Source organism: Zonotrichia albicollis, chromosome 5, assembly GCF_047830755.1.
Source record: "Zonotrichia albicollis isolate bZonAlb1 chromosome 5, bZonAlb1.hap1, whole genome shotgun sequence".
NCBI classification, from domain to species: Eukaryota; Metazoa; Chordata; class Aves; order Passeriformes; family Passerellidae; genus Zonotrichia; species Zonotrichia albicollis.
The window spans coordinates 27,077,143-27,092,704 of record NC_133823.1 but is presented as its reverse complement, the minus strand read 5'-3'; the positions used below and the strand labels follow the sequence as shown (position 1 = coordinate 27,092,704).

The 15,562-nt window shown below is 47.4% G+C and overlaps 1 protein-coding gene across 3 annotated transcripts in view; it reads right to left on the bottom strand.

The window, feature by feature from the left end:
- The window catches only part of TMEM131L (transmembrane 131 like), a 78,270-nt gene extending 70,096 nt beyond the window's left edge, over positions 1 to 8,174 (bottom strand). For 2 of the 3 annotated variants that reach the window (XM_026792931.2, XM_005486352.4), the window contains exons 1-3: positions 7,992 to 8,174; positions 7,609 to 7,679; positions 507 to 550 (exon numbers count right to left, since the gene is read on the bottom strand). In XM_026792931.2, coding sequence (XP_026648732.2) covers positions 507 to 550; positions 7,609 to 7,679; positions 7,992 to 8,115 — 239 coding nt within the window. In that variant the 5' untranslated portion in view covers positions 8,116 to 8,174. The remainder of the gene's footprint in view (positions 1 to 506; positions 551 to 7,608; positions 7,680 to 7,991) is intronic. The other variant, XM_005486350.3, reaches the window with a different exon arrangement.
- Between the last annotated feature and the right edge of the window lie 7,388 nt (positions 8,175 to 15,562).

Below are 15,562 nucleotides of genomic sequence, written 5' to 3'. Positions count from 1 at the left end.
ATTTCAAGACATAAGAGTAGAATATTTATTGTTCCATAGCAACACATTAATAAACCTTTGGCTTTAAATCTCCCTCACCTCTTCCCTTGCCTTGGTGCAAATTAGCACTCCAAGACTGCTTACATTTACAAATTTTGTAATGGACCACTGTCCCTTGCCTTAAAAAATTAATTATAAAATATACAACAAAACAATTAATAAACATTTAAATTTTTTGTGTGAAAGCAATGAGAAATAAATTCATCTTAGAGACAGGATTAGGAGAAAAAGATGCAAGAAGGTATTTTGTACTTGCATATGCTGAGCACAGGTTTTTTGGTTTTGCTAATAAATCAATATTAACATTAAGTTCAGAAAATTGTAAGACACAAGTAATAAAGAACTATTTAACACGCAGGAGAAAAAAGTAATGTTTTAGTAGTCTGCCCTAATTACACTTTGGTATTTCCTAAAGCAAAAACCAAAATGAACTTCAATGCTCTTGTTTCCATTTGAGTTTACCTTACCTTTGCTCTTGTGGATGCTCTTCCACATCCTCCTCCGAATCAGCCTGACAAACAGAGAAAATACTGTGTAAGAATCTCAGAACCACAACATGCTACACTGGACATATATACCACTTTAACTCCATCACAGATGGATTTTCATGTGACTTGTTAGCAAAACAAATTCAGAAACTTAGAATTCCTATAACTCCTTTACAAGTCAGGTAAGGTGGTTGATGGACATCCCATTTGAGGTTTCAGCTCATCTTGCAAAAGATAAATGGTGACTTAACCTAGGTACTCTGCTGGCTCTTCCCAAACGCTGAGCGAACAGACTCATTCTCCATTTATGCATCTGTACAAAATCCTCTCACACACAGAATCTAAAACCAACAATTACCCTGAAACTACAGAAAGACTATTTCCTCTACTTTCAAATTTTTTGCCCCATCAGTAAATTTCAATAGCCAGTACCTGGGGAAATAGATTGCAGAATGCCTTGAAATGCAGATCACCTGTCAATGCCAAAAGCAAAGGCAAAGTACCACATTCCAACTGGCACGGTGAGGTCCCAAACCCAGATCTTATCACTGACTAGCAGAGTGTACAGAAAGCAGAGAGAGCAGAAGCTCTGAACACATCATCTTAGCTCAGCTGCTGCACTCAGGTAATTTTCAAGACATGCAGCTGAATTGTGTCAGCTTGCAGTTCACCACTAACCACTTTGAGCTGTCTACAGAAATGAACTCAAGTGTTGGTTCAATGAGCTCCCTGCAGGAAATCCACTTAAAACAAGGAGGTAGCTACTCTGAACTGGCCAAGATCTCCAGGAAAGCTTTAGGTACAAACTCAAAATGAAGTGTGTTACAGCCACTCAACTCCTGCTGATGAAACCAGGGACAACTTTAGGGCAATTAACATTTTTCAGGAGGAGGTCACAGTCATCCTGCCAGGAACAGCTGGTGAGCTTTCCCAGCTTCTGCTTCTGCAGGTGATGGTTCTACAAACTCTACGAACTAGAGACCTTAGCAATGAAAAGGTAAGGGGAAAAAAAATCTTTTAAAATTAAAAGGCTGTACTTTCCACCACCCCTCCTACATGTTTCCCACATAAGCGTATCACGGAACAGGCCCCAAGCCACCAGCTTTGACTTTACCTATTTTCACCACCTACTGGGAAAAAAAATCACCTCTAAACACAAAACATCTTTCTACGGGCTTCAGATGTTAAGCACATCAGGCAGTCCTACCTGCCTACTGAATGGGACAGGCAGCAGGATTTCTGAAGATCTGAGCTTCATGTAGTGAAGAAAAACGACAACCACACTATGGCAGCAAATATGCTGAATGCTAAGATTAATGCTAATAATTATTGTGTCTAAAATAATGACCTTATGGATAATACTAATACAGATCTTGCCAAAAGCTACCAGACACATCTGAACTTTCATCTTTTGTCACAAGCAGCTCATACAAGAGACACAGCACAGCCTCCACCATAACATAACCAAATATGGAACAAGATTGACAGGGAAGTACAAGCTAATTTGAGGACTTGACAATCTTTCTGTATGCCTGCCCAGAGGTCGGAAACACCATGCTAATTGTCCAGGATCTGCAGGACACAACAAAGCTCTTCAGCTCAGATCTACCTAGAGGTCCCAGCACCTGGCCCCCATGAAGACCCAGCCATCTCCTCTAGAGACCTTGCAAAGCCTGTCTGCTAGACTTCACCAGGATGGCATGATACAAACCCATCACATTTTCCAGCTTCTCCGAGCTCCTTTTGTATTTTTAGGACCTCAGTACAATACCAAGCAGAACTGGAGGACTCCTTATCCACCTTCTCCAGAAACAGCGCCTCTGCCACGGCCAGATAGCAACCTATCCTCATTTTAAATGGCTTAGTTCCTCCTTTAAATGGCTTAGCATCTGCCAGGCATCAGAAACCTGGGTCTGTGTCATTACACTGTGCTCACCCTTAACACTAGCCACCTTACTATTTCTCCCCTTCACTTTTCACCAAGCAACAATGAGGCAAACTTCCCAGTCTACAATGCAGCCACAGCACATCTCAACCGTGCAAGGAAAAAAAAAATTAAAAATCACCTTCAACTCTGATCATACACAGACCTCAATGTCCAGCTTTCTCCTGTCTTCACTACTCTGTGTGATCCAGGTTACATGTGCATGAAGGTTTACACTGAAACTAGTATTCTCAAACTACAGGACTACAGGGGGAAGGAAGGCAGCAAGACCTCCTGAAAGTCAAAATGCAGTTCCCAACAGTCTACCTATGAGAAGAAAAAAAATCCCTTCCTCCTAACACTATCCTGAATATGGGGCAGGTGCTTATCTTTGTTGGAAAGCCCCTGAAAGCACCCCTCTTGTGTCACACAAGTCTCAAGAGCCTGAGCTGACAGCTACTGCATAATCTGCATGGCCATCCAGCCCCAAGTCCTATCAGCACCATCCAGAAGCTCAGCTGGCAGTCTGGAGAAGCCTTTTAAAAGCCCAAAGAGGAACACAATTCCCACTCCAAGCCTGTCTCAGACTTTCACACAAACTGTGTGTCTTCAGACAAACCCTGCTTTGAAGTAGGTGACTCTGTACATCTAATTTGTGCACAGCCCATGGGCTCGTTAATGACACGCTGCAGTGCCGCCTATCTCTGATGAATACACGTAAGATCAAGATCTTCATCAGCTTTCAAAACCAGCAGAACAATTAACCTTATTAGCCCCTGAGCTGCACTGAAGAACAGAAACTGAAGACAAGCTCCTACTACTTGGGAAAAGAGAAAAATAACATCTTTCAAACCTGAGCAGAGCCTTTTAATGAAAACTCAGCCAGCAGTTCTGTATTTGTTCAGTGCCTATAACAACTATGATACAGTAAACACTGCTGTATCTTCCTCTAAAATTCAAACACCTGAAACAATGTCACAGTAAAGTGAAACAAGAAGTTATTGTAATCTCCTTAGAATATGCAACCAAACTGAAACATTCACAAGGTGTTCCTCTAAGGAAACATCTTGCTCATCTCCTACATGTGACACACAGGAACAGGAGAAAACCCATCACATCAGTCAAGCACTGCACTGACATCAAAATACAGTTTGGTACACACTGACTTTGATGACTTGCTGTCATTTTCAGCTGTGATAACAAGAACTAAAACTTAACCTTCATTACGTCATTTTAAGGTAGTCCCTTTCTCCGAACTGAAGGGGCCAAAGTGAAAGCGCTCTGCAGGTACCCAACCCGCCTGCCCCTGCCTTCAGATGCTCCCAGTAACCACCTACATGGTTTCTCACAGACAGAAACACACAACGATGACTCTCTGATACCTCTTTTAAGTGGTGGAGGCCTTGAACAACAATTGCCATTTGTATTTCTTTCCTACACTTGTATGTGTATGTTATGTTTAAAACATAACTAACTGCCCTTCAGCTTTGCACTGAAGTGCTACAACCTGGCTGTAAATATCTGGAGCTTTTTCAGCCTTTAGTGGTGAATGAATGGCTTGGGTGTCAAGTCTCACATAAAGGAGCTTTTCTCTCAAGCATTTTACTTGAGTATGTATTAACAAGTTGCAAACAAACATGCAAAACCACAAAATTATAAGGGACCTATAAAAACCACAACTGCTCTAATCAAGTCTCTCACACTGAAGATTCTCCATGTCAAAATCCCACTGGTTTTCAAAGAAAAATCCAGCTGCCCATCCCAAGGACATTTGCTATGAAAGGGAGGTTAAGAGCAAGGAGAAGGAGAGCAAGGCCAGTGGGTGCTCTGTGGTTACTCCACGCTTCACACCACCTTCAACAAGAAAGAAGAAACGGGCACAAGGGAATACAGCCACCGCATCTGACTGGGAAAAACCAGCTGGTCTCAGAGCTAAAAAGGGAATCCAGGAAGAAACATTGAAATGCTGGAGGAAGCAGCAGACCAGTGGAAGACAGTCAGCAGGCTAGATACAGCCAGCTCCCCCTCAGCCCCAGCACACAAGCCCACGCACACCGTCACCAACTGCAGCGCTCCGGGCACCCTTGGGCTCGGCTGCGGAGCAAGAGCAGCAGGTGAGCCATCCCCAAACAGCTCTGCAGCCTTCAGAGGAAGCCAGAATCAAAAGCCCACAAGCCCGAGGGGAGGAGAAAAAAGGAAAAGCACAAATACGTATAAGAGGGAAGCTGGGAGGGGGCACACGAGAAGCACAAACAATGAAAGGGAAGCAAGAGGAAACAGAAGGTAGAACAACCAAGCGGGGTGGAGGCACGGGGGCCCTGGGCGGCTGCGCTCCAGCATGCAAATTCATGCAGTTCACGTAGACAAAGCGATGCTGTGAAAGGCCTAGAAAGCAACTACAAATATTAAAATGCTTTCTTTCCCCTCCCTCACCCCTTAACGTGATGTCTTTATTCGCTACATGCTCCTGGAACAAAAGCATGCGCAGGCAACCGGATGGCTGAATGGGTTACCAATCCACCCAACTTTCATCCTCAAATTCTGCAGGCAGCAAGGAATGCTCAAAACTGCTCTGTCACAGGCAGGCAGTTGATGATGCATGGAAAATAAGATAATAGTGTAAAGGCATGACAGAAAGAGAAAAACATCCAACAGACAGCATTGGTAACCCGCCAGAAACAGGCTAAAGGGCTGGCAGACAGGGCAACCTAATCCATTTTCCTGCTGAGAGCAGCTGGAGAGAGGTGCTTTGGCAGAGGATTATGCACAGTTCCTTCCCTGGATTTTTCACTTCTGCAGGTGAAATCCTCATTGGTGCCACACTCCCACCAAAAAGAAGCAGGAAAAACAAAATCAAGGGGCCAGAACAATCCTCTTCCCAAAGTCTTCATCAAGACCCATCTTCAAACATAGGAATGAAGCAACTCTTGGATATTCCCTACTAAACAACATTTATTAACCACTCAAAAGCAAGGAAGTTCTCCCTGTTACTGCACCCTCACCATCACATCACCACTGCTGTGATACATGAACACTGGGCAACAATCCTCATCAAGGGTTTAACTGAAAAATTCTGTTCTTACAAGAAAGAGAACATGGAAAACCTCCTTGTAGCAGTAGTAGGTCAGACCATTTTTTAAAGTGAAACGTGATCAACAAGCAATAAACCTCTTGCAAGTTTAAACATCTCTCTAACAAAGGGCAGCCAGATGCTAACAGATGTAGCGACTTTCCACATCTCAGGAACTGATGCTGGCTTCTCCACTGATGCCCCTCACCATCCCAGCAGTCACCCAGGAGGGCAGCGATGCTGACACGTCTTTAGGACCTCACAAACACCAGCCAGAGGATCGTGGCTGGATGGGCAGCCCTCCACTCCTTGGGCATCCAGGGAAAAGCCATGACCAGCCACTGCGCACCAGTGCCACCGCTCCATAAAAGAGGTGCTGAAAGGGTCCCTCGCCACATCCGCAGGGACTCTGGGAAACCTCTTTTCCTCCTCACCACAACAAATGGAAAAGGTGGTTTCAAATGTGGCCACAGGGCTAAAGCCCAACAAGGGCTGGGTAAAGCCCAAATCCACATTTGGATGGAAACACAAAAGTAAGCATCAGGGTCTGTAACCACATTTTTGTCTTAAAACCTGTTTGAGGAGCCTAGTCCTTCTGTTCAGCTTGAGTAGGCACTCATGCATCAGATGCTGCTGTAGTCCTCAAGCTCAGAGGGGAAAAACCATGCAAACCAGTCAATGCACCACTGGTACTCAGAGACCAGCTCATCTGACTTTAAACCTCCCAAAGCAGCAACCCTATTGTGATTTACTTCTCACTCCATCACAACTGAAGCCAGAAGACTTCTTTCTTTCCTGCCTGTAACCTCTACAGAAATGATGGAGGAACAGCAGCCTCAGCTTTGTCTTCACTGCTGCAAGAACTGAGCAAGACCATATGCTCAACTACGCCAAATTCACGGGTCATTTATGCCTGGTTTTTCTTTAGCCAAGCTAAAGCATATTTTTATGAGGATGCTCAAGAACAAAGTGTTTTCCAAGAGGACCTAATCTCCTCAGGAAGTAAACATCACGTCATCATCACTCAATTGCAGCTTCGCTATGAGAAGCAACTATAAATGACTACATTACACAGTTCTACATCTAATGCATCTTAATATCTCCACTGTAAAGAATGCAGATGCACAAGGCTGTGCTCCTCAAGCATCTCTGCACAGCGACTCTACACCTCCCCTTAGCTACTACCACATCTGCAACAGGCAAAATCTCAACAGCACAACAAATGTATCTTATAAAATCATTTGGACATACAATAGATAACACTTCGTAACACCACAGTACAAAATGCTGGGTGCTGGGAAGCAGCATCAATTATCAGCTAGCTAAGAAACAGCACTTCTGCTATTTTTCCCTACATTAATGGGTGGCAGTGGCTGAGCACTAAACAGAGAATGATATATGGGCTTAAGACAAATAAATTACCCAGTTTTGCCCCTCATATAAGATGATGTCTCTAAGGACTGCTTCTTCCCGTTTATGAGCCTGGTGCCTGGAAGTCTAGAAGGCCGAGCTCAACATATGGCAGAGTCCGTCAGTGCGAGTTAAATGACTGCCTCAAATGCCATAAACTCCAGACCCGCTCCCAGCGCCCCTCCTCGCTCACCAGCCCCGCCAGGCATTGTACCATATTGGCTCCTCTCGCCAGCACAGAATTTATCACATCTTGTTACTGCCCAACGAAAGCGGCTAAACAAGACAAAAACAAAATGCGCTAGAATGAGAGGAACGGCACCATAAATGATGTGTCATTTGAGGGGGGAAAAATGGCTTCACCTGAGCAGGCCTGAGATATAAATATATGCGTATTCACGACAGGCCCGTCTGGTGCGCTCCGACCACAAATGCACTAGTTGAAAATAAATAAATAATTAAAGGGGGGGACCCCAAACAGAAAATAAATGAAGCCGAACCAGCACGCCGCTGGCCAGGCTGGGGGGCCGCGGGGCCGGGGCTGCGCCGTGACAGCAGCGGCGGGCGAGGCCGCCCCCGCCCCGCCGGCCCCGCGCCCGCCCGCCGGGCCCCAACACCCCCGCACCGCCCGCAACGGCCCCGGGCCCTCCGCGCCCCCCCCCCCCCGCGCCCCTCACCTGGGCGGGCAGCAGCAGCTCCCCTTCCTCGGCTTGCCATAGCTCCACCACGCCGGGGATGGGCTCCATGGCTGCGGGGGCAGAGAGAGAGAAAGCGCGGATGGGCAGGGGGCGGGCGGCCGGAGCCCGCAGGCGGCGGCCCGGGGCTCCCCGCGCCGGGGCGGGCCGGCAGAGACGCGTGGCCCGGCGGGTACCGCGGGGCCGAGAGGAAGGGAACCGGAGTCGGGGGGAGAGGTGAGCCGCGTCCCGGCCCCCTTTGTGTCCCCGGGCTGCCACCGCGGCAGCCGCCCGAGGGACGGCGACGGGGGCGGCGGCTCCGCTCTCAAGCCCGGAGCGGGCAGCGCCGGCATCCCCGCCCCGCTTTGCCCCGCCGGCGCTCTCACCTTGTCCCTGCGCCTCCCCGGGCCGAAAGCAGGGTAGGAGGACGTGGAAAACGCCGAGCAGGAGGTTCATGGCCGCAGCCGCGCGGCAGTAGCCGCCGTGCTGCGGGAAGCGCAGCCCCGCCATGCCGAGCCGCGCCGCGCCGAGCTGCGGCTGGGGCGGGGCGGGCGGCGGCGGGGGCGGCTCCGCGGCACCGGGCACCGCCCCCGCCTCAGCGCGGCTGCGCCCGCCCCGCCCCGCCCCGCCCCGGCCGCGCACATGGCCCGGCAGCAGCGCGGCCGCCCCGCCGCTCCCGAGTACCCCGCAAAGCTAGAGGGAGGCGGGAGAGGCGTTGTGGGAAAGACGGATCGGTTTTGTGTAGTTCGGCCGTGCGGTCGGACCGCGAGCTGCCCTACACCCCGCCCGCCCTTAGGCCCTTGTGGGATGTCACCGCGCCGGGGCCCGGCGCTCCCCGGTGATTCTTAGAAACAAAAAAGCACGAAAATGCGAAGGGAAGGAACCAGGATGCCGCCCGAAGGGGGAGGGGAGAGCACAGCGAGGAAGGCGGGGGCGCGTGGTAGAGGGGAAGACAAAGTCTCCGATCTGGCGGTCCTGTTGCACAGGATCGTTATCAGACGATCGTTAGGACCGGAAGGAATCTCTGCACATCATCGAGTCGACCCCCTGCCAAGGCAAGGTCATCTGGAGCAGGTGACACAGGAACTCCTCCAGATGGGTTTTGAAGGTCTCTAGGGAGGGCAGCCTCTTCCAGTGCCACCAGTCCGGTTAATCTGCCTCAGTATTCCTTCACTGCTTGGCAGCACTGTATGTTTAGGGTCGCTGCCGCTGTTCTTAAGCAACAGTGTTTTGGTCTTAAGCAACTCTTCAGGTGCCTGTTGGATCTCTCAAGGAATTACACGGTGTTCGCAAAACAGAAGTGTAGAACAGAGCCCAGAGATTTTTGTGAGGGTCACAAGGTTTTAACATGTATTTCACATACCCTCTAATTGCATTTTAAAGTGCTTTTTTAAAAGTCTTTTCTGCTAAAAAAAAAAAAAAAAAAGAGCCCTCAGATGCCTTAATTATGGGAAAAAACAGTTGTTAAACTAGTTCTGCAAACCTCAAGGAGAAAAAATAAAGCAAATACTCTGTAACAAGGTTTGCATGGGCCCCAGATTGCATCTGGTTCTCCCCTTACCAATCACACATAGTAACTCACACAAACACTGGCAGTTGGGACTCAGTCAGCAAAGGCTCATAAATAAAGCTAAAGAAATGACAAAAACCATTTTTAGCCCTGAACTGAGACAACACATGAGGACATTTGGGACCTTGGTCCCCAGCAGTGGTGGGTCACATGCCCAATGTCCTTTCTGCTCAGTGCTTGGAAAAGCTTTTCCCACCCAGAGGCCATTCAGGTTTGACTGGAGATGCAGGTGGGTCTCCACAAAAGAAGTGCCCACTCTCTTCCTAAAGAAGACTTTGGCATTTGATGTTGCACAACCACCAAAGTACAGCTGGCAACACAGCCTTGTCTCCTGCCCCTGTCCTCCTCTTTTTCCTGCTCCCTAATGGTTAGACAGGTCTTTTGTTTTCCACACTGTCCCCCTGTGTCTTTAACCTCATTGCCTGGGCTTTCCCACACATGGGCAGAGGAATACTGTGGCATCCCTCCACCTGTGCCCCAGAGCACCCCAGGGCTTGCAGAGAAATGCAGCCTTTCAAAATAGGAATGGTTGGATGTTTCTGTGTCGGCTAACGTGTCTGTGCTTGGACAGGTGCCTGAGTACCTGCTTTAGAGAAAAAAAGAGTACCTCCTCCTTATATGACAACCCCACCCAGGGGCTGCATGGCACCATGAACGTGCTGGGCATTCAGTAGGGAACAGTTCCCATTGCTTCTGCAACTACTGGTTCCAATTGGAGTAGTCGTTTGAGCTGTAGAGTAATATTATTTTAACTTACTAGCTTTTCTTGATGAGTTTTTAAAAAGTTGTGCCAGCATGAGCTGATGATTTCTTGCCTGTCTGAAAGTCAACTCCATTTTCAGTGCCAGCAGGAAGGGGTCTGGAAAGATACAGCTTGGGGTTTAAAGGGAAACTCCTAGACAGTCTTGGTTTAGCTAAGCAGGTTTAAAAATGTCAAGTGAGAGAGTTGGCCTGAGCTGCAGTCCAGGCTGGGACAAGACTCACCCTGGAAATGGTTCCCCCTTGCTCTGTGTAAAACAAGGGACATGTTTGCAGCTTTGGAAAGGGCTGGGGAGCAGGGGAAGCAAGGCTTTCTACAGTCATGGTAAAGACACTTTTGCCAATCTGAACAGCAGAACACTTTGCTTTCTGGAGGCTTTTTCAGATGCAATGGGCAGGACTGGGAGGAAATCACAGCCACGATGTGATTGTATGGGGAGATACTTGTTGTGTAACAGGCATCAGAGGGGAGCAGGCAGCCTAATTACATCGCTGCTCCTGTGCCGCTGTGCATCCCTTAACCAGCAAAATATACCTGAGACTCTTCCTCAGGTGTGAGATGAGATGAGATGAGATGAGATGAGATGAGATGAGATGAGATGAGATGAGATGAGATGTACCTGATGCCATGTATGTGGAAATACTCTGTTTTAGACCAACTTCCCTCCTCTAGTCTGACTGCAGACCCACGGCTGAGAAGGAGCTTGGTGTGAAAGGGGAAACAAAGGCTGCCTGGCAAGTCCCTGCTGGCCCTCTTTGATGGGCTACCATGGTACTTTTCTGTTCCTCAGAAAATACTGACTAATCTGGCGCAAATGGATTCACCCCACTCACCGGGCAAAGCAAACAATTGTTAAAACATTTGGATGAGGAACTTGTTGGACGATGCACTAGGGGGGCATGGTCCCCCTAGTGAACCTGGTGCAGCACCTCCTGCTCTCTGCAAACGTGACACTGCTCTTCGAAGCTCACAGACCTATTGATGATGGTGTTTTCCAGCTAGAGAAGATTTTTTTGAGGCTGTAGACATACTTAGTATTCATGCAAAACAACTCCCTGCGCTGTCATACTTTAAAATCTTTGACTTGTTTTTTTCAGGAGTAGGATATGCTGCTGAAATATTTATTTTTACTGTTTGCCTTGCCCTTGAACTACAAGGAAAAGGAGCTAAGTTTTACCTACAGCAGTCTGGAAATAGTGCTGTAAACTTCTGCAAATCATAAAGCACACAGAAATTAATCCAGCCCTAAATGCCATTACAAATCCCCATTACTTGCAACATGGGAATAGTTACTTACCTTTCAAAAAAGATGTGAGACTTTACAGAAACACTAGGCAAAATTAATTTCTGGGGGAACTGAGCCCAGCAGAAAACTTTATAGTATGCAATCATATCATTTGCAGCCATGTATTGCACCACATGCAGTCAATGCTCCACATAAATTGAGCATATTTAGGTATTTCAATTAGGTGCAGTTTGAGAGGCAGTATGCACTGAAGGTGGTATATTTTCCTTTTAAGCCTCAAGAAAGTGGTCAGCTCACTCTGGAATGTTACCTTCACCTTGCCATCCCCAGCAGGAGAAGCAGCAGTGACAAGCCCCACTGGCATGAGCTGATATGCCCATCCTGGGGTCTGCATCAGGCTCCAGTGGAGCTCAGGGCCTGTCCTCCTCCCCAGTGGCCTCCCTCCCTTGCCAAGTTCCTGTTATCAGCCCCATGGCTACACATCCCCACGCCCGGGGCCAGCCCTATCAGCAAGTGCAGCACTGGGCAGTTCCCCCTGATAAGGCTACAAATCCCAAAGAGAGATCGAGAGGTGATAACGCCTTGCCTTGGGTCATCTCCTCGCCCAGCTAGCTCATTCCGCCCCAAAGGACAGCCCAAACACTCCTGCTGGGTGACCAGGGCATTCACCAAGGGCTCCGTCCCACACAAGGACAGCCAGGTCCTTCAAACCTGAGCGCACACCTGTGTGATCCCCAAAGACCAGCTCATGGCTGAATGCACAGGAAGGGGAAAAAAATTAGCGAGAGAGAATGTGGCAGGGTACAGCCATAAAAGTGTGCTCGGCTGCCCGCGGGACAGCTGAAGATAAGCAGCCCTCCCTTTTCTCCCTGGCATTGGCCCCGCTGCCTTGCTTAGCCAGCCGGCGTTCTGGGAGCAGGCACTCTCCCTCCAGCTCAGTGTTTGTGTAACTCCCAGCAGAGCGGGGCTGCCATCTCCGCCAGGGCCCCTCTGCATCATTAGAATAATAAAACAGTACGGGAACAGAGTTTCTCTCTTCCTTCTGGTGACAATTACTGTCATGCGCTCCACCACTGCACGCTCCCCCTCGCCCCCCCATTCCGAGCAAAGATTCTTAGCGAAGATTGTGAGTGCAGCTCGAGCTGGGCTGAGCCGAATTCTTTTAAAGACTAATTCAGCCTGATAAGAGTGTCTGGGACAAAGCCTGCCCTGGCAGAGTAATTAAAGACGTACAAATTGTTTCTAAAACCACACGCTGGCAGAATTTTTACAATTAATGACCAGTTGTCTCTGCTGGGGCTTGTCAGGGAGGAATCGTTCTCGTCTTACGCGTCCGATCTGGGTCAGCAGCCCATCCATCGCCTCTTTGAGGACGGGAGAGCGAACAGGCAGCGGCACTGCCCCAATAAGCTGTTAATGACACCGCACTCGTTACTGCGGATAACAAACATCTTGTTTCTAAGCAGAATTTTTGCCAGCTCGCTTTGACTTTCTAGGTTGTGATTAAATACAGACAGAAAAATAGGGTACTTACCTGGCCTACTTTTTTTTCATTTTCCCTCTTCTCATGCATATTTGATTGAAAAAATCTGCATGGTAAAGGAAGCATCTATATGATCACACAGAAGGTTTGATGAACATAGAACAATATTAAGTTATTTGAATGGTGCAACTTCTGAAATATTGACAAGAAAAGCAGAATGGTTAAGTGATCTATTAAAAAAAAAACACTTGCTCTGGAATCTCAAGTGTACATACATACATACATACATACATATATATATATATATATATATGCCAAACTCCTCTGTGTACTGAAGAAGAAAGGATAGTAAATATTTTTATTTTTAAAAGCACTGTTACCATTGTAGTATCAATCAAATGCTAGGTAATTAAAAAAATATGCTGATGTGCTCTGTCCTTTCCTTGCCCTGCTCTGCCTACATTTTTTAGCACATACACTGCATCCACTTGAAAGCGTGGTGGGTCCTTGCACACAGCAGGATTTTGCAGTCTCCTGCGGGACCCACCATGTTACAATAGCGTTCAAAGCTTTATAAGCTTCATTTAGTTTCAGCAAGCCTGCTGGATCATTGTCTGTGCTTAAAGAGGCATTTAAAACTAAAGCGAAGCTTTGAAAGCTTCAGAGACAATGACGCTGGACTCCCTAAACCCATGAGTTCACTGCACGGTTTGAAGTGATGGCATCATGTAGAAAACATGACACGCTGTTCTGAGAGCCTGGCAGTACCTAGGCACAAAAGAGAAGGGGGAACAGAAAATCTGGGGTGCACATTGAGTTTCTACCACTGAAGGTCACGCCTGGACTAAAGGGAAGAAAAGCATTCTAAATTTTTTTCTGCCTTTGAGATCTGTACCTATGCATATTTATTCTCTCGTTCTGGAATGATTTCTAAGCCATTGATATGTGTGTTTCTAAGCTGTTAAGAATAAAAGAAAATAACAGCTAGAGCACACACAATAAAAACAAGGCAGGATGCAGCAGCCATGCTTCCACAAGATGCCCAGCTTTTGTTCTACGTGGTTTGCTCATCCCTGGACTGTTCAAAAGGCAGCATTTAATCCAGAACTACATTACCTACGAGCAAAGGGAAAGAGCAGTAAAACAGGCATCAGTAAAACTGTGGTTTCCCAAAGAGGCACTCATTTTTCGATGTACAACCCTGCTTGTCACCATTTCTAGGCAAGGGCATGCAGTTTGTATAACCACAGTGAGAAACTGCATTGGTAACATCTCAAGGTGAGAGGAGAAGATCCTATTGAATCCCAAAAGTAAGCATCCACCCTACCCATGCCACCTCACTCAGGTGGTGAAGGTTACAGGTATTCTTGGGCTGCAGTGGCATGGAGTCCCCATTCCTGCCTTGTCAGGCTTCCCTGGCAAAACCCCCAATGCTCTTGATCACCAGGGAAAATGATGAGGAGAGGGAGACCCCCACAAAAATGGCAATGATCCATGTAAAAACAGGATGCCCATAAGTAGATTGAAAGGACAATCTGTAGCAAAATGGCGTAATAAATACCATCTTTGTAAAAAAGCCATGGTGCCTGGGCAGGTTTAGAAATAAAACAGTAAAATAGGATTTCACAGCATGACAAATGCTGTTCAGTAACGGCTGGGCACAAATGGCTGGGCACACCTCAGCAGCACTCAGAGCCATGTCGTGTCTCACAGGCTGCATCTCATTCCTAAGACCATGGCACTTCATGGGGGCACAGCTGCAGGCAAAGCTTGATGGGCTGGAAAAGGACACGGTGTGAACCATGGCAGAGTTACCACGTGCCTAATTTTCAATTTTGATAGCTGTAGAAGGTTTTACTGGGGGTAAAATGTCATCTTATTTAACCTCAGTCCTCAGCCCAGTGGAGCCATTTTTCACTGCAATTGAAAATAATGAACATAAACTAGTTGGAGGCAGATAACGGGCATGGGAAATTTGAGCTCAAAGGGGTGAAGCCTGGACAAAGTGTAAAGCAACCAGAATCAGTTTAGTGCCACAGCACATCAGAAAAAAGCACAGCTGTCAAGAATGCAGCACTTCCACATGTGTGCAGATGCTCTTAAGGGAGGAAGACGCATTGATGACATTGAAAAAACACAGCACAAAAGTAAGACACATTTAAAAATACACCCAAATTGGAAACAGTACTGTTAGAAGCTTACTAAAACACGGTAAACTATTGCTGTAGCTATTTTTTTAAGTCCTGGAGTGTTACTATAACAAAAATAAACATGCTGATGAAATATAAGAGAACAGCAATGCCAAACTCGTGGAGAAGTGAATGGCAAATTTACCAGAGCTGTGCTTCCAAGACTGCCTCCACATCCAATGGTAATGGGTCACAGATGTTCTCTTTTCACAAAAAGAAGTTGAATGTGTTTATTTCTTTCATGGTACCGGCCAGAGGGCAGTTAGGGGAGCAACTGGAAACCTGTGAGTTGCAGTTACTTGATTGAATAATCTGTTTGGAAAAAAGATGTTGCCGTGCAAAATTCTCCTCCCCCCTCCACCACCCCCCTGCCAGTTTTGACAGCACATAAGAGTTTCACTTCCATCCAAAACTGAGAGGGAAATTTAGGTAACCCAAAATAATGTAATGTGCACAGTCTGTGAAGTACCAGGGATTTTTCATGCCACAGACATAAGGCCACCTTTTTTTTAACATGCCCAAAGAATCCAGGGATCTGGTTGCTGCCCAGCTCAGCGCCAGGGCATCATGATGCACATGCAGGTCAGGCTCTCCAACTGCAGCCAGGTTCCCTGCCTGCTGTGTGAGAGTTGCCATGAGGAGGGATCTGACCTCTCGGCTCACCTATCTGCTGAAAACTTGTGTGGCTGCAGCCACCAGCTTGTCACCA